Source organism: Engraulis encrasicolus, chromosome 14 (assembly GCF_034702125.1).
Source record: "Engraulis encrasicolus isolate BLACKSEA-1 chromosome 14, IST_EnEncr_1.0, whole genome shotgun sequence".
Classification (NCBI taxonomy): Eukaryota; Metazoa; Chordata; class Actinopteri; order Clupeiformes; family Engraulidae; genus Engraulis; species Engraulis encrasicolus.
Genome location: NC_085870.1, coordinates 27,244,147 through 27,266,646, shown reverse-complemented (window position 1 = coordinate 27,266,646; position 22,500 = coordinate 27,244,147). Strand labels below are relative to the sequence as shown.

Genomic DNA, 22,500 nt, shown 5'->3' with positions numbered 1-22,500 from the left:
TCCTACCACGCAGACAATTAGCGGGACTCGAGTGCGCCTAAATGAAGTGTAAACGCTCCCTTTACAAACTCCACACAACAAAGCAGACACATCGTGCAGCACTGTTGAACTTTTCAACAGCCTTGAGCGTTCACTTCAAAGTGCTGACGGCAGAGGCAAAAGATAAAAGAAAAAAAATGGTTGGATTTATTAAAAGAAGAAGACGAAAAAAAAGAAAATCTCTCCCCTCTATCACTCCAGCTGCTGTTTTCAAACAGTTTAACTCGATTACCGTAGTCTAGTGCGACATTTTGTTATTCAGTGCGTAAACATCACTTGGGGCGATTGTGTGGCGGTTAGTTTCAGTCCTTCAGTTTCAATCTTTTTTTGTCAGACACATTATAACTACTTTCCTCATATCATGTCGTAGTCCATAATAAATGCTCATATTAAGGACATAAATGTCACAGATAGAAAACATTTCTCGGGCAGGAAGATCCACTAATGTGACTCTGCTGGCAATTCAAACAGCAGACGTATGAATACACACAGACACATAAACACGTAAAAAAAAGTGACGATGTGTCTGGCAAATAGTGCTTGCTTTGTGGACAGTCAATAGCGAAAGTAGTCTCAAAAGGCCATCAGCTGTTTGGCCATACGATCTGACCTTTTCTTAATTAGACATAATGTCCCTCTCCACTCCAAACCAAACCAACATGCACTCAGCCAATGGTCCTGAGGTCCATTTGGTGCACTCCCATTTCGTAGTGCCGATCAGAGTGGTCAATAATAAAACTACTGCAGCACTCCCTCAAGAGGTCTGGAGATGGGTAGATAGCGAGAGGGAGAGGTAGCGAAAAGACAAGAAGCAAAAAAACTACACAACTCCTGATTTTGTGAGAGAGAAAGAGTGAGAGAGAGAGAGAGAGAGAGAGAGAGAGAGAGAGAGAGAGAGAGAGAGAGAGAGAGAGAGAGAGAGAGAGAGAGAGAGAGAGAGAGAGAGAGAGAGAGAGAGCGAGAGACATAGGGATACAGATGTAGAGAGCGAGAGAGAGTGTGAGGGAGAAAGAGAGAGTGAGGCAGAAAGAGAGCGAGGGAGAAAGAGAGAGATGGAGAGAGAGCAAAAGGAGAGAGGAGGGGTGACTCCTGCATTCTGTCGACTCCTGTGCGTGCAGGCTCTAAGCCCCTTAAGAGGATTTGGCCACAGAGCTTGTGTGCTGCCAACGTGGCTGATGAACTACACTAACTGCCTCACAGCTCACGGACAGCCTGACAGACACGCTGACTGACAGATAGGTGGATGGGCAGACGTATTTGACTGACTGATGGAAGATCAAACATGCTGATTGTCTGATGGTCGGATACAAAAATGAAAATGAAGGAGGACAGAGTGGCGGACTGGAGCACTGACAGATTACCTGACAGAGCGAACAAAAGAGTCTGATGGATAGTATGGACTGACTGACATACAGACAGACAGACTGATTGAGAGACAGACATACTGTATAGGCTGACTGATGGAGACAGACGAACTGAGGTACAAACAGACAGACAGATAGATTGCCTGACTGACTGTGTGACTGACCTGGCCTGCATTTGCTGTCTTTACTGAGGAGTGAGTAATGGACAGAGGGATCGTTGGCACTGAGGAAAGTCTGGTGACCGAAAACTTGGGCTTGCATTTGTGGGCAGCACTTTGATCACTTTTACTGTATATATGTATGTGAACCGTACATATGTATACAATAAACGCACGCATAAGGACTGGGGTTACTGGCACGACACCCGCTCTCTGTCTTTCGTCAGACAGATGGATTGCCTGACTGACAGACAGTTGGATTGAAAGACTGACCGACTGTGTGACCGACCTGGCCTGCGCTTGTCGTCTTAATTGAAGACTAACAGAGGGACCAATGTACTGACTGATGGACAGACTGACTGACTGACAGACAGACAGGCAGCCATGTTGTGTGACCGACCTGGCCTGCGCTTGCTGTCCTTGTTGAGGAGCTGCTGGTGGACCTTCCTCTGCTCCTCCTGCTCCTCGATCTTGGCCTCTTTGTGGATCTGCTCGATGGTCTTGGGGCCAGAGTCCGCTCGCCGAGACACCCAGTTGTGCTGCACACAGGGCCAGACAGGAATCAGAGCACAGTCAGCACAATATCACAAACGTAAAAGACAGAACAGCAATACTGCGCATTACTTCATGTTGTCTGGCCTTTTGCATGTTTGTCAAGCGATAAATGTAACTGATTTCATTCTAGGCCTAGTGCATGTGAGGAATTTGACCATGAAGCTGACTGACAAAAACAACAGTAATATACTAACACTTATACTATGGGCAAGTCATGTATTACTAATACTCATATTTGGTGCAAACACCTACCTGTAAACTAAACTGTGATTGTAGCCATATTATTGTGCGTCACGATACAGTTACTGAACAAGCCATTTTTCTATGGCCCACGAATCAACACTGATACTGTGCAACTCAGGATTACTACAAAAGCAATATTAACACTGTTACTGTTCCAATGATGTAGTACAAACTCCTTTCAAGCCCCTATTCCCAGTAATCCACTTTCATAGTGTGCTCTATGTTGTGGCACAGTTCCCTTAGGCTTCTGGACTGAGCCCGATTTCCTACTAATCTACTTGTGTAGTGGAAATTCCTTAATTTCCTTCGGGATCAGTGAAGTATCTGCTGCTATAAGTGTACACTATTATGTAGAGGAACAACTCATGTTAGTCCACTCAGTGGCCTAGTGTACACTCATCCTAAACTCTACAGAGAACCCACCCCCACCAGTGTACACACTGATGTCATTTTGAGAGAGAGAGAGAGAGAGAGAGAGAGAGAGAGAGAGAGAGAGAGAGAGAGAGAGAGAGAGAGAGAGAGAGAGAGAGAGAGAGAGAGAGAGAGAGAGAGAGAGAGGGAGGGAGGGGCCAACCCACCAGCCTGAGGTCGATGATGTCCTGCAGCATGAAGCGTATTCTGGAGGACGTCTTCCTCTCCTTCACGATCTTCTCCATCTGGGTGAAGTATTGGTCCATACGGGGCTGAAGAGGAAGAGGATGAGGAAGAGGAGATGAGGAGGAGGATGAGGAGGAGCAGGGAGACGAGGGAGAGAGGTGAGAGTAGAGGAGAAGGAGTAAGAGGAGAGGAGAGGAGGAGAAAGATGCAAGGGAGGATGAGGAATAGGAGGAGGGAGAGAAGGAGGAAGAGGGGAGCGGAGGAGGAGAAAGGGGAAATGAAAGAGGAGGAAGAGGATGTGGAGAAATGGAAGAGGAAGAACGTGAAGAGGGGGAGAAGGAGGATGTAGAGGGCGGAGGAAGAAGAGGAGAGGGAAGAGGAGGAGGAAGATGAATAACACATAAGCACATCAAAGTCCATCTAAAGCAGGCATCCCAAGTTTCCCACAACCCCTGGGAGTCTCCTGCATCCGAGAGGGGGTTCCCGGACCCCCGCAAGTAATGGAACATCTCCCACGACTCAAGACAAATTTATTTAGCTAATTAGGGCACACAGTGACACATGCAGCAAGTGAAAAGGAGGGAGAGGGGAGTGAAAGGGATAGTTCTGCAGCCTGATAAACCAGACTAAATGTGAGATTAAATGTATAATTTAGTCTGGTCCCAATGAATGACACATCAGAAGATTGTGGATGGAAACAACCCGTTGCTTTTCAAACTGTGTCTGTGCCTATTGGCCAACACTTTGTCGTCGCTCCCTCAAAACCCTGGGACCATTCCATCATTGCAGCTGAATTCAGTGGCGCTTACGTGCAAAAGCAGAGTTTCAACTAACGGCAGCTTAAACTTGAGGCTGACGCTGTTCCACCACTGAAGATCAGCTGCGCCTTGGCTAAGTTCACTTCAGCTGTGCTCATCAAAGCTGGCGTTGCGCTCGTGCACGTTGTACAGGGGAAGTCCATATCACCGATTGTCGAAAATGCGATCATGTTGTAGACTTTGGCATGCCTTCTCAAATTAAGTCTTTATCACGTAAGTGATGCGAGCATCTGTAGGTGAGCGGTAACGCAACAGCACCCTGATTGACAGGCCCGCGTTCAATCCCCACCATGCGCAATGACAAATCATAACACAATCATCAACGAAATAGCCTCCTCCAAACCTCGAATGTCATTGTTTCAATGCATTAAATAAAGTGCATCATCTTAAGTGTTCAGTTTTATCTTTCAGAAGAATTTGTTTTAGGATAAAATAAAGCATAGGTAAAACGTAACGCAGGGAGCATTTGCTAAATCATTGCAATGCAAACTCCTAGCATCGGCGTCTGCAAGGTGGTTGTGAAGAAGTTTTTTTGTGGTCTGCAAAATGTAAAGGTCTACATTTAACTGTAGGCCTATTGCTTGATAGAGAATGAAGCCAGCCACAAAGAGACAACAAATGAGAGAATAGGCAAATGTATGTTATGAAGTTTTCATTTCTATAAAATGCACCATGCAAGACTTGAACCCGGCCCGGCGCGACTAAATACTGTATTACGCAGAGCACCTGCCCACTCGGCCATTCACGTCTTGTCCTCCGGGAAAGGAATTGTGCAATCTGATATTATCAAGACAATAAAAGGTTGAACAAATGTGCTAATTGTCAGAAATCAACCGAAATGAAAGACAATGGTATTTTTTGTAGTTTTTACTGGCATCATCACACCTTAGATTATTTAAATAGAGAGGCTGTTTCGCTTTGATCTGATAAAATGATGGCGAGAATTCAGTGGAACGCGCCGGTTGTAACACTGTTTCATACAGGTTCCACTTTTTGTAACACTGATTCATTTAGCCTGGTGTTAAACCTGGGAGCTACCAGGTTTGAGTTGGAGCATAAATTACCTTGGCAACTCCGCTGAGTTTCAGGTTAGCAAGACTGATGGAACGGATCTCTGTCTCAAAATGTTACCAGTTTACCGACTTGAGCTCGGATTTGGGGTTAACGCCGTTGATGGAATGGTTCCCCTGTCCACTTTGCATCCAAAGATTCAAAACAAATCAAGACAAGTCTCCTGTGTTGTGATTGGCCAGTAAGTTTCAGGGCCTGGGGCATTGTCTGAGGCTAGACCCACTCGCAGGCAAAAATAATTTTGGCCGCTGGTGGGTGGGGCTAGTTCACTGAACTAATAGTTCTGCTTCCGCATAGTGCTTTTGCAATCGTTAAAAAAAGACAATCCGTGTCTTTCCATGTCATTAGGGCTTTCTTATTGACCTGGATGATATGAGCTTTGAGCAGGTGGGATGGTCTGCTATACTTAGAGGTCTCATAACGTCACACAACGCAATTAACCTTCCCAGTCAACAGATTGACAAAACAAATACCAGCAAGTTGCGCCTTCTCGAGAAGTGTCTGCTCCTGAATTTGAGTGAGTCAGTGATTTTTCAGGCATTATTCGATTTTTCATCTATTATTCACAGCATATCCCACAGGTGCACTGCGTTCTTGGTGCATGTTCTAGTGTGAGCACAGAGTGGTGAATGAAGACACAAGCCCGTGCGGCACCCATGATGAATGTGAGCTGTCGGGGCCGAGCCTCAGCAGGTAACATTAACATAAAACATTTACGAGGGTAATGAGAGTGTCAGCGGCGGGGAAAACAGGAAGAGACAAGTGAAGATGGAACGGAGCGGAGGGAGGGGATAAAAACTGATTTAGGATGCCCATTGTGTGCAGGGTAAAAAAAACACTTGTCTATGTCGTTTATTCACATATACACACGCATGCCTCTTCATTGCCTTCTACTGAAGTCTCAGAGAAGGACTGAGTAAATCTGTGTGTGTCTCTCTGAGAAGAGTGATTTGGCTGATCGTGAGTTAATCTGTGTGCGTTGGACAGCTTTGTGTGACAAGTTTCTCATCCACAATGTGATTCCTGCCTCTGCTGAAAAGTGAGAGTTGATGACAATAAAGAGAGCCGCTTTTTTTCCTCCAACTCCTCATAACTCTCTCCTGTTGGATACAGACTTGCCTAACTAACCAACTTTCTTGTCTGCTACACGCTGGCTCCCAATGTTAGCTTGATGCCGCATCATGTATTTGTGAACAATCATTGTTAATCGGTCATGACTTGCTGAAGAACCACAAACGAGGATCAACATCTTCCTGTAGGTCACGGATAGTAGAATGACTTCACCTCTGCTTGCTAATAGGCCAAATCGCCAAATCCTACTTCCTGGTTTTAGGCATGGTGTGCTATAGCTTCGGTACCCGTTCTTGTTGCTGGAATGAAACGAAATCGAGCTGAGGCACTAGATAGTGAACGCCTGGCGATCAAAACACTTCAATCCTCCTTACCTACTTTAATGCATCTCCGCTCCTCCTCGTTCTGTATAACGAGCAGAGCCGGAATGATTGCATGTTTGTATGGCTTAAGATTTTCTGCTCCACCACTATGCAATGATCTGCTCTGTCTGCTCTCCAAAGCCAATGATGACACCCTTAAATCTTGCGTTTGTCCATCTGCTAAACATACCACGTTAACTATTAAAAGAGATTACCTGATAATCAAACAAATACTTGGCAATGAAAAACCTGCAATCTAGTGGTGCAATTCAAGCCGATAATGGCTGCGGCTTTTCATTACAGAATTCTGGAGTGGGGAAGAGAAAGTCTCTTCTTTCCAAGTGTTTCTAAAAATACATCTTTGCTCCTTTGCTCTTTTCATCTCCACATTTTTCCATCTCAGCCGCTCCCCACACCCACACAGACACCCACACGTGTGCCACAAACCCACTGCATATTTCTCCACAGTTGCTCTCCATATTTCCCTGTTGCCTTCTCTTCCCAAAGTCAAAAATCCTTGCCTGTGGTGGTGAGCAGACATGCATAAACCACCCACACACTCAGGCACACACATACACACACAAACATGGGCACACACTCACAAGCATGCACACACACACACACACACACACACACACACACACACACACACACACACACACACACACACACACACACACACACACACACACACACACACACACACACACACACACACACACACACACACACACACACACACACACACACACACACACACACATGCATGTGCGCACACACGCTTCCTTTCTTGTTTCTATCCTCTTCCATTATTCCTGGTGTCCCTGTCTTCAATCTGTCTCTGTCTCTCTCCCATCTGTTCCTTTTCCATCTGATCCACAAGCATCTGAACACCCCTCAACCCAACATACCGCTCTCCTCTTTCCACTCCTCCATCTTCTCCACCTGGTGTCCCTTCCCCTTACCTTGGCCTTTAAGGCATTTGGATCCTTGTGGATGGTGGGGGAGAGGACATGCACACCTTGCAGACCACACACGCGCACGCACGCACACGCACGCACACGCGCACACGCACACGCACACACACACACCTGTCTACGATCAAATATACAATCAAGTTGTCACACATTACTGCTGACGTTCTGCTGCTCAGTTTGTATCGCATGTCAAATTCGCTGTAGAGATGTCAGTCGATTCGAGATCAAGACTCAGAGAGAGCAGGTGATGGCATCGGTACAGTACGTCAGTCAGCCTGAAAAGACCATCTAAAGGCTCTAATCCAGATTTTTCAAAGCCCAGGCCCTTGCTAATGCTGGTGAGTATGAATACATTGAGCCATCCTTCCCCTCACTTATCTATCCATCTATCTATCCAAGTATCCATCCATCCATCCATCCATCCATCCATCCATCTTGGCCTTCTCAAAGCCCAGGTTCCTGACGATGGTGGTGAGCATCTATACACCTCCATTCTTCCACTTACCCATCTATCATGACCATCTATCCATCTACTCGTGTAAGTATTCATTCATTCATCCATCCGTCCATCCTTCCATTCATCACCACTGAGCAGTTCGTCGTGTCTCACCTTGGCCTTCTCGAAGTCCAGGTCCTTGCCGATGGTGGTGAGCAGGCGGCAGAGGCACTCCAGGCTCTCCTCGTCGTGGTTCTTCAGCAGCTTGACCACGCAGTCGTGCATGATGGCCTCCGTCAGCATCTTGAGCTTGAAGAGCTCGCCGATGAAGCGGATGTTGCCGATGGAGCGCCGGCGGGCCTTGTCCTTGGCCTCCACCAGCTCCTCCTGCAGACGCTCGCGCTCCGTAGACTAGAGGGAGGGGAGGGGAGGAGGAAGAATAGGGGAAGGGGGAGGGAATGGGGTGGGGGGTGGAGGGGTTGAGGGGATAGAAGGTGGAGGAAGAAAAGGGACAAGATTATTAAAGTTGTAAAAATCCACAAGATGGATTTCAAATGGTGGGGAGGTAGAAGAAGAGTGAAAATCCTCATTAGTTACAATATTCTTAAACTTCAACCTTCAACTACGGCTAGGGTAAAAGTAAGCTAATTCATTTATGGGGGGGGGCAGAGAGAGAGAGAGAGAGAGAGAGAGAGAGAGAGAGAGAGAGAGAGAGAGAGAGAGAGAGAGAGAGAGAGAGAGTATTTACTGATGTGGCTGAGTCCAGCTCTCTCTGCTTGCGCTCGAACACCACGTCATCTGCCTTGTCCCTCTCAAACTCCTTCTGGCAGCGGTTCAGCAGCAGCTTGCGGAAGTTGACCGTGGTGCCGGGCTTGTCCGTCATGGGCACCTTCAGCTGCAGGTGGAAGATGGATAAACGGATACATTTTTATTAGTTTTATTAGTTACATGGGCCACAGCACACTTTATTTATCTTATGTCGGTAGGCACGTAGCGCCATCAGGTTAGCCAAGAAAGGTTTTTTTATTGCCATTAGAAGCATGCGTTCGGAAATCCTTTTCTGGCCCGTATTCCATCTAGTTCTTACTTCCAATACCATTCAAAAATTTGGGGTCACTCATACTTTGTTGTATTTTGCAATTCAAGTTGTAGACATCTATTGAATAGCTCGAAATTGTACAAAGTGAGGAACTGAAGAGCCATGAACTTTGCTGTTTGCTCGCACCCAAAGACCTTGTAAGAAACTTTTCGGAGTTGAGCGCTTTCTCTACTAAAAGGCAATTCAAGTTGTAGACATCTATTGAATAGCTCGAAATTGTACAAAGTGAGGAACTGAAGAGCCAAAGCTGAAAAAAGGTTTGATTACCCATCAAATTGGTTAAACTGAACCGAAGAGTGAAATCTAACCATACATTTATTATGTAGGAATATGTGTTTTTAATCCATTTTTATACAGACATTTCTTTGGTGTATTGTGTAGTGTAGTGGAAAGCTGTGCCATACATCGTCGGAAAGCTTACATTAGCTTATACTTTAAAAGTATAACATCTAGCAATGTATGGGTTGACTGGAGCAGACATCAGAGAGCTGTCGAAGTATGGGGAATTATCAACGGCGGTGCGAGAGTTATGAGTAAGAGGGGATGAGCAGTAATTAAACAGTAGCAGGCAGATAAGCACAGATGACACACACACACACACACACGCACACGCACACGCACACGCACACGCACACAGTCACACACACGCACACCAGAGATCACGTTGGGCAGGAGAGGATAGGAAAGGTTAAGCTGAGGACACACAGCTGGCCAAGTAAACAGATGACAGGCACAGCGGAGACTAGAGCTGCTCGCAACAAACCAAAACACACAGGAACCCTCACAAGAGCTCAGTAGTAAGGGGTGAGGGTGTGGGGTGATGAGGGTGGGATGGAGGAGAGAGAGAAAAGGGGGCATGCAGTTGAGCTGAGTGTAGGTTGGGTGGTTGGTGGGGGTGGGGGCAGAGAGAGGAAAGGGGGCAGTTGAGCTGAGTGTAGGTTGGGTGGTTGGTGGTGTGTGTGTGGGGGTGGGGGTGGGGGCAGAGAGAGCAAAGGGGGCATGCAGTTGAGTGTAGGTTGGGTGGTTGGTGGTGCTGGGGGACAAAGAGTGCAAAGGGGGCATGCAGTGGAGGTTGGTGGTGGTAGGTCGGTTGGTGGAGGGAGAGGCAAAGGCCTTTGTGCCGTGGAGCCATTTAGTTAATGAATGACAGCGGTCTGAATGGGCACTGGGCTATTAGGGCCCCGGTCGGATGGGGCCTGGGGGAATAAGGCAGGCAGAAAGGGGCAGAGAGGGGCATGCAGTCGGGCAGGCGGGCAGAGATAAAAGAGCAGCGGTGGCAGAGAGATCACAGGGAGGGTTAGCGTCACCGCTGCCAGGCGAACAGCTCATGTTCCTCTACCAACAACACTATGGCTGCTTTCATTTGAAGATAGGGCGGCTTTCACGTTAGAGAGGGGTTGCAGAGGACTTTGCTGAAGTTATAGGTACATGTTTGGAGTCTTAGGTTAGGGCACTAGGGCAGGTTAGGTTACTGCATTAACACTCTCCAGGACTTTTGAAATGGGAGCAGGGCTGAGGCGCAATCGGCCATTCAGTATGTGTAAAAGGGTCAAACAAATTTGTTTGCGCCCAATGTTGATTTATCATCCATTCAGCTTTCGTTGCAGGCACTATACTCAACCTTTTATTTACGCAATGCATTTCAGATGAGAGAATGTAGACATTATGTATGCATTAGTATCTGTGTTGACATAGCTGCACTGCACGTTGCCTTTGTAGCCACCAAGCAAGAGTACCAGTAGGAAAACTAAGCAGAGCCCATGTTGGCCAAAGCACTACTACTGATGATGGTGGAGGTGGTGGGTCTTGCCCCATGACGCTTAATCAAACGAGTTAAGTTATAGGAAATGTCAAGCGGACTTCTATTTGTAGCCTGAAGACTATTGGTTGCTTGAAGTGTTGTCTCCTGATTCTTGCATTAGATTAAAAATTAGAACTGAAGGAAGTTAGTTCAATTTGACCTGAAGGCAGAAGTTAGAGGCAAAACATCTACAAGCTCCAAGATGCTTACAGCTAAGCTTTTTTTTTTTGACTAAGATGTTTGTCTGACTAATCATTAGTCACTTTTCACTGAAATTCATTTTGCATCCCTGAGCAAGAATCGTTTATGACAGGACGTACACATACCATCACGAGACTATTGCACCACCAGCCAAAAACAGAACATGGAGCCTGGGACCACAGTTAGTCCCACAGTCACTGATCAAGGCAAGAGTTTGGTTGTTGCTGGTGTCACGACCTACCGTGGCGAGGCATCGGCACATGTTGGCGTAGGCCACGGAGAAGCTGGGCTCGTCGATGGCCTTCTCGAAGACGAGGTCGATGACGCCCTTGAGCCGCTCCTCCGTGTCGATGGTCAGCTCGCTCACCTGCTTCATCAGCTGGTTGAACATCTGCGGCGTCAGCTTGTTCAGGATGCTGCGCACCTTACGGAACAGATCCTGCGGACGGAGGAGGAAAATGGAAACAACAACACACCTCAAACTCAAGATAATCCTTATTTCATTTGGGATTAATGAAGCGTTTCTACACCACTGTCCTCTGCACAGCGTTCAATTCTGTTTATAGCATGTGTCCCGTCACTCTGTCTTCTCACTTGCATTTTAAGCATCGAGGTGCACTGTTGTGTCTCGCACGCACACACATGCACACGCACACGCACACACACACACACACACACACACACACACGCACGCACACATACACACACGCACACAAAGATACGCACACAAAGACACACACACACACACACACGCACGCGAACACGCACAGCTCCCTTCCTGCTCCTCACCTGTGTCTTGTTGGAGTCGGGGTCGTCGCTGGGTGCGCTGGGGTCCCTCTTCAGGCCAGGCTTCCAGGCGTTCTCAGCCTTCTTCAGCTGCACGTCGTCATTCACGGACACGTTCATGATGATCTTACGAGGAGGGGGGCGACGAGGACACACACCCAGCAGCTGAAGATGACCATAGCATAGAGAGAGAGGGAGAGAGGTAGATGTATGATGTTAATTATGTCTAACAGTTAAATCGTCACACATTCATTTGACCCTCTGATGAAGACAGAAGTTTTACTGTCGGAACATGTCAGGTAAAAGATTTTTTTCATGTCTGAAACAAAGGAAACTTTTAAGATTTGAGTAGAGAAAGAGAGAGACAGAGAGACAGAGAGAAAGACAGAGGGAGAGATACAGACAGGCAGAGATTGACAGATAGATTGTATGTAAAATAGAGGAGAGAGAGAAAGAAAGAACATAAGGAAGAGCGAGACATAAACAGAGAGAAATGACAGATGAGGTTGTAAGAGGGTAAAGTATGACACATGAGGAGTAGAATATCAGCAATGACACAGAGACAAAGAAAGAGCAGTACAAGCAGAAAAGAAATGAAAGGCAAGGAGAGGAACATTTCATTTAGAGCCACGGTGGGAGAGGTTTAGGACAGGCAGCAGTTGAGAGATGCTAACACTCCAGAATGACTAGGCCTTCATGATCCACATTCAGCACTCAGCTATGCATCCATCATATTCTCTACTCCACAACAGCAGCCGTCATTACACACAAGCAGCAATGCCTCCAAAACCAGAAATGATTACTGTCGTTCTCATTCATTCTTTCAAAGGATCAAAACTTCGGCAAGCCCATCAACAACCATTCACCACCAGCCAGACACATTGATGTATTCGAGTGCATTTAAGCAGATCAGCACAGGATGTGTTTAAGTGGCTGCGCTGGGCTGGCGTGGTGCAGAGGGACGTGCTCTTTGTGTGCATGGTGTGGAGCCAGAGCCTGTGTATGACTGCATTTCTAATGAGAACATGGGCATTAATGCATAGTCTATGCGGACATGTGTACGTACGTATCTGTATGAACATGTCAGAGAGTAAAGTAGAAAGGTACACGTCTTATGAGACCGCCGACTAATGCAAAGGAAGGCGTAGCAAGATTGAGAGGAATATGTGCTCCGAGTCTGAACGTGGATTCATACAGCCAAGAGTAAGTGTACCAAAGGGGACTTACCGGGGCGCCCCTGCCCCCCAGGAGGGGTCGGCCGCCGAAGTCGGCGAAGGCCGGGGTGAAGTCGGGACCTCTGGAGATGACCCTGGGATCCGGGGCTCTGGCGCTCGGGAGCTTGTTTTGGTTTATCTGAGGGGGAAAACAAGCATTAAATTACATTACATTATATTGACCCATTCAGACAGCGAAATTCATCTGTGCGACACAACCTTAAAGACGGGTTGCCGTCTCTAGACGCATTTTCCTTTTCGTTGACAGTTCAGTTCTGTTACATTTTTTAGACCAGTTAGTTTGTAATGTTGTAAAAGGGGCCCCTGTGAGATGTTTTGTGATCGAAAGCCATTGGCTGCCCCCCCCAGTGGTGAGGCCCAGGGTTCCTGTCCCCAATGTCTGCAACCCCCCGCCCTTGCTTACACTACAATACACTTATTAGACACCTTTATCCAAACCTTATTACAATAAGGCACAGGCTATTGGTTACAGTCCCTGAAGTGACGTGGGGCTAGAAGCCTTGCTCAAGGGCACTCCAGCAAAAGCAGACATGGAATTTGAACTTGCAACACTTAATTAAACCAACTCTCTAACCAGGCAGACTGACCATGACTCCTCCACAAGCAGCAAAGACAAACAGGGTCCCCATCAGCAGCGTACTGCCCCATGATTACCAGCAGGGGGTGAGGGTGAGCTCAACTCAACGAAGGAACCTCCTAACCCAGCGTATGAATGGCAACGGTTGAACGCCTCCCCCCTCCCCCAAGCCAGCTCTAGTGCCGTCCTCCTACAGTACCTCCGCTCCGGCATCCCTCCCTCCAACACTAATCCAAGGCAAACACTTCCCATTACTCCCACTCTCTCCATCTCTCTTTCTCTCTTTCTCTCTCTCTCTCTCCCTCTCTCTCTCTCTCTCTCCATCTCTCTCTCTCTCTTTCTCTCTCTCTCTCTCTCTGATCTGCCGTTCATTCTCACTATCTTAATCTCTCTGTGTCAGGATCAAGGACAGATGATTTCGGGCAAAGTAAAAGTGTTAGCCCATCAATCAATATGGGGCGGGCACGGGCAGGCTATAGGGCTTGAAAGTGACGTCACGTCCTCCGATTTCATGGGACCTCACAGCGTTTTTAGCGAAAAATTTTAGCATGTAATCCAATGGCGGTATCAAAATGATATTTCGATCCCCTTTGAATTGTGCCACAGGCTTCACATATGTTGTTTCTGATATTTTTGTATAATTTTTCATACCAAACACCAAACGATTTAGAAAGGTGTGCTTTTTCACATTTTCCATGCAGACAGCCTCGGGACAAAATATTGATACTGCATATATAATCTAAATTTAGCATATTAAACAGCATTTGTAGCCCAGCTCATATAATGACTGGAATCAGGAGATATTTACTCGCTACCATGCAGTTAGATGGTCAGTTAAGGACCCGTGAATGCGGAACTAAGGGGGCGGGACTTTCAAGCCCTATACATGCCTTCAGGAAGAAGAGGAGAGGAGCAGATGTGGAGTCTTCAAGTCAACTCAAGATAAAAACAGACTGAGGAATGGAAAGACATCGGGAGGGATAGAAGGTGAGACTGACATGGGGAGAGACATAAAAGAGGGAAAGAGCGAGTGAGAAACAAAATGAAGTGACGACATGGGAGGGGGCAGGCGGAGTAGGGAGGATGGAGAGTAACTCAAAGTGTGTGTGTGTGTGTGTGTGGGTGGGGTTGGAGGTATTTGTCGATCATCTATCTGTAACGTATCTATATCTTTTATGACATCAGTAGAGAATGAAATAATCCAGCGAGCGAATTTGAGAGAGAGAGAGAGAGAGAGAGAGAGAGAGAGAGAGAGAGAGAGAGAGAGAGAGAGAGAGAGAGAGTCAGAGAGAGAGAGAGAGAGAGAGAGAGAGAGAGAGAGAGAGAGAGAGAGAGAGAGAGAGAGAGAGAGACCAAGGCAGAGACACAGTGAGACAGGATAACGGAGTAAGAAAGTGTGGCGCAAGAGAGAAGGAAACCAGTGAGGTCGAGGGAGAAGGGGAAACAAAGAGAGAAAGGAGGACAGCTGAGCAGGCTAGCGTCACACTGGGGAAGTTCACTTCACTTCTCCTCACCTCAGCCTGCCTGGCAGCCTGGCCCAGATGTGTTTTGGGAAAGTGAGACTAATAGGAACGTTTGGGGGAACAAAAACAAACAAAGAAAAAGTAAAGAGAAAAAAGTACCAGCCTTCCCTCTCCACCTCACTATCCCGCCATCCAATCCTCTCCAGTGCTTTAGCACACACATCACGCTCCGGTCCTGCCTGAGCGTTTGTTTCAAGCCCGCTCTCTCTGTCTGAGGGGCGAATTAGCCCCGCTGCCAACGCTGACATAACCCTACTGCAATTTTAATGAAAACAGGGCGTTTGTGCATAGGCAGAGAGGAGCAAGCAAGAGAGAGAGAGAGCCAGAGAGAGCCAGAGAGAGGGAAAGGAAGGTGGGTGGGGTGGGGGGCACTTGAAGGACAAGAGGAATGAGCAAAAGGGGGGGGGGGAGAGAAAAGAAGAGAGAAGAGGAAAGAAATAGAGAGACAAGAGGAAAGAGAGATGTGGATGTGAATTTGGGCACGGTAGGAACGAGCAGTATTGTCCCTCTTATCCCTCGTTGCCATCTTATCAGAGAGGCTCTTTACCAGAGCTCACTGCCTGCCTCCCTCCCTAACAACACTGCAGCCCCGGCAGCTCACCACCCACCCACTCTCTACTGTACATCTCTCTCTCTCCCCACATCTCTCTCTCTCCCCACATCTCTCTCTCTCCCCACATCTCTCTCTCTACATCTCTCTCTCCCCCCACATCTCTCTCTCTCTCTCTACATCTCTCTCTCCCCCCACATCTCTCTCTCTCTCTCTACATCTCTCTCTCTCAGCCTGCCAGCCCCAGAGAAAAGCTGACTCCTATGTTTCGTAGAAATGACTTTGACTGATGAAATCAGCTGGACGTGTGTGTGTGTGTGTGTGTGTGTGTGTGTGTGTGTGTGTGTGTGTGTGTGTGTGTGTGTGTGTGTGTGTGTGTGTGTGTGTGTGTGTGTGTGTGTGTGTGTGTGTGTGTGTGTGTGTCTGTGTGTCTGTGTGTCTGTGTGTCTGTGTGCCTGTGTGTGTGTGTCACTAAAACATTGTTCTACTGTATCAGACTTTGAGGGTTGGTGTGAATGTGTGTGTGTCTGTGTGTATATATAGTTTTAGCAACATGCTATAGCTGCATGGAAAAAACACCAACAGTGTCTGTCTGTGTGCCATGTGCGTCATTATAAAACCTTGTTCTACTGTATCAGACTTTGAGGGTTGGCGTGAATGTCTGCTGTGTGTGTCTGTGTGTGTGTGTGTGTGTGTGTGTGTGTGTGTGTGTGTGTGTGTGTGTGTGTGTGTGTGTGTGTGTGTGTGTGTCTGTGTGTGTCTGGTTTAAACAGCATGTAATACTCATGAACGGCCATCCGGGTACTTTGCTCGTGAATGTGCGTTACGTCCCTTTATGGGGGAAATCAAACCGATTGTCTCATTAACTTACATGCTACACAGGCTCGCCTAAAAATGAACACAGTCCATGTTTCAGCCACGGCTTTTTGTCTATATTATTTGAACAGCTGGCAACACAACACGTTTTCAGCATGTTGAGCGTGGACAACGCTAGTCTACAGGCTCTTGTATTTCGTTTACTCTTTCCCAACACCACCAATTGACTTGCATTGGCTGTTTTCCCCCACAAAAGGCCGTAACGCACGTGGAAAACGTCAGGCTGTTGATGAGTATACAGAGACGCATGGAAAAAACACTTGTGAACTCTTTATCCACCATGGTTGCTGGCGTGTTGTGTGTGCGAAAATATATCGCTATTTAAATGTTCCGTGATTTGGTCTTTGCATCTATGTACAGTATTTGTGTGTGTATTCAATAATGTTATATGCGCATGTATGTGTGTGCAAGTGTGTGTGTGTGTGTGTGTGTGCGCATATGTGTGTGTATGTGTGCATATGTGTATTTGTGCATACAGTGAGGAGAATAAGTATTTGATCCCTTGCTGATTTTGTTGGTTTGCCCACTAATAAAGACATGATCATTCTATAATGTTAATGATAAAATGTATTATAATATAGAGAGACAGAATATCAAAAAGAAAATCCAGAAAATAACTTTGAAGAATATATTTTAATTGATTTGTATTCCATTGAGGAAAATAAGTATTTGACCCCTCTAGTCAAAAAAGACAAAATACTTGGTGGCAAAGCCCTTGTTTTCACATACAGAGGTCAGATGTTTCTTTCAGTTAATGACAATGTTTGTGGGTATATTAGAAAGGATTTTTGTCCACTTTTCTTTGCAGATCATCTCTAAATCACTTAAGTTGTATGACTGTAGCTTGCCAAATGGGAACTTCTGTTCCCTTCACAGGATTATTATAGGGTTAATGTTTGGAAACTGTCTAGGCCACTTCATGGCCTTAATGTGCTTCTGCTTGAGCTACTCCTTCGTTGCGTGGGCTGTATGTTATGGATTATTATCATTTTGGGAGGCCAATCCATGACCCACCTTCAGTCTAGTGATGGTGGGAAAGAGGTTGGCATGCAGCATTGTACGTTTACATGTCTCCCTCCATCCATTTCTTGACGATGTGAAGTTGTCCTGTGTCTTGGCCAGACAAACAACCTCAAAACATAATGTTACCACTTTCATTTATGATGTTGGAGAAGGTGTTGTTCTTGGGATCATAGGCAGCATTTCTCTTCCTCCAAACACATAGAGTTGTGTTAATGCCAAACAGTTTGATTTTGGTGTTATCTGATTCCAGCACCTCCCAATCATATCCTAATCCAGTTTGACGTTCATTGGCAAACCTCAGGTGAGCCTGAACAGGTTCCTTCTGAAGCCGGGGTACCATACATGCACTGCAGGATTTTAATCCGCTGTGGTATCAAGTGTTTCCAATAGTTTTCTTAGTGATTGAGGTCCCAGCTGCCTTGATAACATTTCCTAGCTCCTCCCATACAGTTTTAAGGTGCTTTACCTCCTTTTTCTGGTTATTAAATTCCCACAAGGTCAAATCTTGTATGGAACCATGAGACAGGCCTAAGATTGATGATTGATGATCATTTTGTATGTCCTAAAATTGGGAAGAAATGCACCAACAGTTTGCTCTTTAATATCCAGGAGCCCATTTAAGCCTTAATGAGTTCTAAAATCTTGTCCCTGACATCCTTTGACAGCTTTTTGGTCTGTCCCATGTTGGCGAGTTTAGTTTGATTGATTGACTGATTCTATGGACTGATTCTGCAGATTCAATGTGTCTTTTGTGCAGGTTACTATTAACAGGTGTGTTCAATTCAGATAACAAGTTGATTGGAAGTGCCATTTGATCTGCGGGATCAGAACTCTTAATGGTTGGCAGGGGATCAAATACTTATTTCCCTCAATTAAATATAAATCAATTATTATATATTCTTTAGAGTTAATTTCTGGATTTTCTTTTTGATATTCTGTCTCTCCATATTAGAATACATATTATCATTAACAATAAAGACTGATCATGTCTTTATTAGTGGGCAAACCAACAAAATCAGCAAGGGATCAAATACTTATTCTCCTCACTGTATGTGTATGTGTGTGTGTGTGCATATGTGTGCGTGTGTGTAAGGCCATACCTTGTCCAGCACCACATCGCTGATGGGAGGGAGGCCCTCTGGTTTCTGCACGCAGGCCGGCATGAACTGGAAGCCCAACAGGAAGTCCCGGTTATACTGCCTCTTCCCATTGGCCTGCACCAGCTCTGCACAACACATACGGCACACACATCATAGTATATTAGCACATCTTGAACTGTGTTGACAGACATGTCTCATGAAACAATCCAATTGTTTGCAGGAGTCTTAAAAAGTATTAAAACAATCTGCTAACTGAATGTTTGATGAGGCACAAAGTATGCCACATGATGACATGAATGTCTTCAAATCTGGTTTGCAGACGCATGTGGGGAAAAATGGAAACATTGAATGAAACCTTCACTATAATCTATGAGGCCCTTGAGGCCAGGTTTCCATTTCTGATTGCGCTTCCTACCCCCATCTCAGCCTGCCCTGACAAGTCAGTGTGGCGGAGAGTAGAGCAGCCAAATTCTCCCATGATGCACCTGGAGCACCTTGCTGAGGCGGCATGTGTGACTCCTTTAAAGGCTTAGAGCCGAAATGTTAGCACAGCTTAAATAAATGAATGAATGAATGAATTAATTGATTAATAAAGTTGTGATGACGTAGAGCAGCATTGCTGTGCTCTTCTGGTGCACTGAGGAGGCATGTGGCGTTCTTTTGTTCACCTTCGTCCAGGAGGTAGGATGGCGTGGCGGCGGGGGAGCTGGCGTCCTGGTCCCCGGGGGCCACTCCGCTGTCGGTGCTCTCCGTCTCGGAGGCGTGGTGGGAGGCCCCGTTCCTCATGGGCTCCCCGTCTGCCTGGCCGTTCTCCTCAGGGGCCGGCGGCTGCTGCTGGGAGGGCTCCTGGGGGTCCCGAGGGCCCACCGCCACCGTCGGCTCTGGAGGAGGAGGGCTGCCCCGGCTCTCCCTGGCTGGAGGAGATGGCTGTCTGACAGGGGCCTCCTGGAGAAGGGAGAGGTACGCAGTAAGGAGAGAGAGAGAGAGAGAGAGAGAGAGAGAGAGAGAGAGAGAGAGAGAGAGAGAGAGAGAGAGAGAGAGAGAGAGAGAGGGGAGGAAATTTGAAAAGAAGAGAAGAGAAGAGAGGAGAAGAGAGGAGAAGAGAAGAGAAGAGAAGAGAAGAGAAGAGAAGAGAAGAGAAGAGAAGAGAAGAGAAGAGAAGAGAAGAGAAGAGAAGAGAAGAGAAGAGAAGAGGGGAGAGGAGAGGACAGATGAAGAGAAGAGAAGAGAAGAGAAGAGAAGAGAAGAGAAGAGAAGAGAAGAGAAGAGAAGAGAAGAGAAGAGAAGAGAAGAGACGAGACGAGAAGAAACGAGAAGAGAACAGGACATTTGAAAAGAAGAGAAGAGAAGAGAAGAGAAAAGAAGAGAGGAGAAGAGAAGAGAAGAGAAGAGAAGAGAAGAGAAGAGAAGAGAAGAGAAGAGAAGAGAAGAGAAGAGTGATGAGTGAGTTTCTGGAGATGGATGGTGTAGGGGCTGCTGTTGACTGGGGGCTGATTATATTGCTGCACAGTGTAGAGCCGATTGCTGCCGCTGCTGCTACACATGTGTGAAAGCTTAGGAAGGCAGTCAGCGTTACACTGCTCTCTCTATGGTGTGTATGCGTCTGTGTGCGCAATACATGTATAGGAGCAGGCAGCACACACATACATGTCATGTTTATAATCGACACAACCAATATCACATCTACAGACAAACACTCAATCATGTGTACAGTACAAACATGTATAATAACCACTTAACACACACACACGCACGCACACACACACACACACGTATATGTACACTCCAAACACGTATAATAACCTCTTAACACACACACACACACACACAAGCATGCAGTACCTCCTGTGATGGGGCCTCTCCCGTCTGACTCCCTTCATTTGGCTTCTTCCAGCTCTTTGGTGCAGGGCCTGTAGCTAGGGAAGGACACACACACACACACACAGACACACAAACACACACAGACACACAGACACACAGACACACACACACACACACACACACACACACACACACACACACACACACACACACACACACACACACACACACACACACACGCACACAGCGTTATTATGATTTAAACCATTCCATTTTAAAATACACATGTTACTCAGCTAAATTTCTCTCAAAACTCTATTCATCTCTGTCTCACACTTGTAAGGCAGTTTTTGGAAGTTTTAGGAAGCCCCTTCTCCTCTAGTCTACACAGTATCAACTTACATCAGCTGGACCTGAGAGGTTGTGTGTGTGTGCGTTCTTAACTGACCACTCTAGGCGTGTTAAGGCCGACAGATAACCATGCCAGTACCATACCGTCACTGACAATCTGAGCGGTTGGTTAGCACTGCGAACCAAAAAATACTTTTTTTTCTCTGCGAACCATGACAACAACGTGGAGTTTTATCCGGGCAATACGCGGTCACATGCGGAGAAGTACAGAGCACAGTATAAACGTTGGTGGTTCGCAACGTAACTGGTGAGGGCACAGGCACCAGCACCACTCTCTCTCACCTGCCTGAAAACAGTTAAAGTAACATTCATCTAAAAGTAAAGTACCAGTATACATTGTTTTTCCAGCAATAGTCTTCTTAACCCATTGATGCTGGATGTTGCGTTGCGCAACATTGGCCCTGGCGTCTGGAGCTGCATGACGCAACATTCAGGCTCATGAGATTTAAGACAATTCTATTAAACATCTTGGTATGTTAGAGCTGAATGAACACATTCTAATGTAAGATGGGGGTCTTAGCATTTAAATGCAACTTATTGCATGTTTTTATGTGCTTCAGAGGCTGAGATAATTTTGTTTTTTATAAGCTCAGGGCAACCTTTCTTAAAAAGGGCGTAGGCATTCAGCAGCCTTTTTTGCAAGTGCTTTAGATATCAATGGGTTAACACTGATTAAGGCCTTTGCATATACTTTTTGGTGCAGCTTTAACATCCCACTTCCCCCACCCCCCAATACAGTGCTGCAGAGGGGCATCAGCTGAGACTGGCTGGTGACTCAGAGCACCATTGTGATTGACCACGCGGGCGCACCATGCCAAACACGGCCGAGGCCGGACTGCCAGGAACACTGGCAACAGCTGGCCTTCTGCCACACACACTAGCGTGCACACACACACACACACACACACACACACACACACACACACACACACACACACACACACACTGCATTGCACAAACACACACGCACACACACACACTGCATTGCACAAACACACACGCACACACACACACACACACACGCGCGCGCACACGCGCACGCAAAACACACACACACACACACACACACACACACACACACACACACACACCGAGTACACAGACTCAGAGCAGCTTCCATCTCTGTGTGCTGTTTGGGAACAAGCTGTGCAGCTACAGTAACAAATATTTGACGTTGTGACCGCAAGGACCACATCAATCCTCTCACCCCTCATTTCGCCTTCAGCATTTCCACATAGCCATTTCCATTCATCACTACTTGAAGTGTGTTGTCCAAGTATTTGAGCAAAAAACGCGTTAACAGAAGCTTTCCCAGTGAGATTTTTGGTGATAGAAAGCTAAAAGTCTCAGTAAAGACCTTTTTGCAAAAAAGACTTGAAGTGTGCAGATTCATTTCTTAAATTTATGAATCGATCCACATTTTGCCCTAGTAGCTTGCAACTGCTCAGCCCTTTGTCTATGAGTTTTGAGCTGGGACACACACACACACACACACACACACACACACACACACACACACACACACACACACACACACACACACACACACACACACACACACACACACACACACACACACACACACCAAGCCCACACGTACACACTGCCACGGACAACAGGTGCTCACCGATGGCTGAGGTTGTGGTCTTCCTTGAGTTGGTCTGTTGGTGGGCAGCATCTTCCTGTGTGTCGGCTGACGGGACTGCAGTCGGCGCGGTGGCGGTGGTGGTGGCGGCCGGCGTTTGGGCTGCAGGGGCATCATTAATGAGCTCTGCAGGGGTGTCTCTGCTGCTGCTGCTGCTGCTG

General features: G+C 46.7%; 1 protein-coding gene across 9 annotated transcripts in view; it reads right to left on the bottom strand.

The window, feature by feature from the left end:
- Positions 1 to 22,500, bottom strand: part of LOC134462333 (eukaryotic translation initiation factor 4 gamma 3-like) — a 109,050-nt gene that overhangs the window by 20,979 nt on the left and 65,571 nt on the right. For all 9 annotated transcript variants that reach the window (XM_063215291.1, XM_063215292.1, XM_063215293.1 and 6 more), the window contains 11 exons: positions 22,322 to 22,500; positions 20,305 to 20,378; positions 19,131 to 19,407; positions 18,463 to 18,587; positions 12,806 to 12,931; positions 11,582 to 11,743; positions 11,034 to 11,231; positions 8,440 to 8,586; positions 7,866 to 8,102; positions 2,938 to 3,042; positions 1,962 to 2,100 (listed from right to left, as the gene is read on the bottom strand). The exon at positions 22,322 to 22,500 is cut by the window's right edge and continues 1,051 nt beyond it. In XM_063215291.1, coding sequence (XP_063071361.1) covers positions 1,962 to 2,100; positions 2,938 to 3,042; positions 7,866 to 8,102; positions 8,440 to 8,586; positions 11,034 to 11,231; positions 11,582 to 11,743; positions 12,806 to 12,931; positions 18,463 to 18,587; positions 19,131 to 19,407; positions 20,305 to 20,378; positions 22,322 to 22,500 — 1,769 coding nt within the window. The remainder of the gene's footprint in view (positions 1 to 1,961; positions 2,101 to 2,937; positions 3,043 to 7,865; positions 8,103 to 8,439; positions 8,587 to 11,033; positions 11,232 to 11,581; positions 11,744 to 12,805; positions 12,932 to 18,462; positions 18,588 to 19,130; positions 19,408 to 20,304; positions 20,379 to 22,321) is intronic.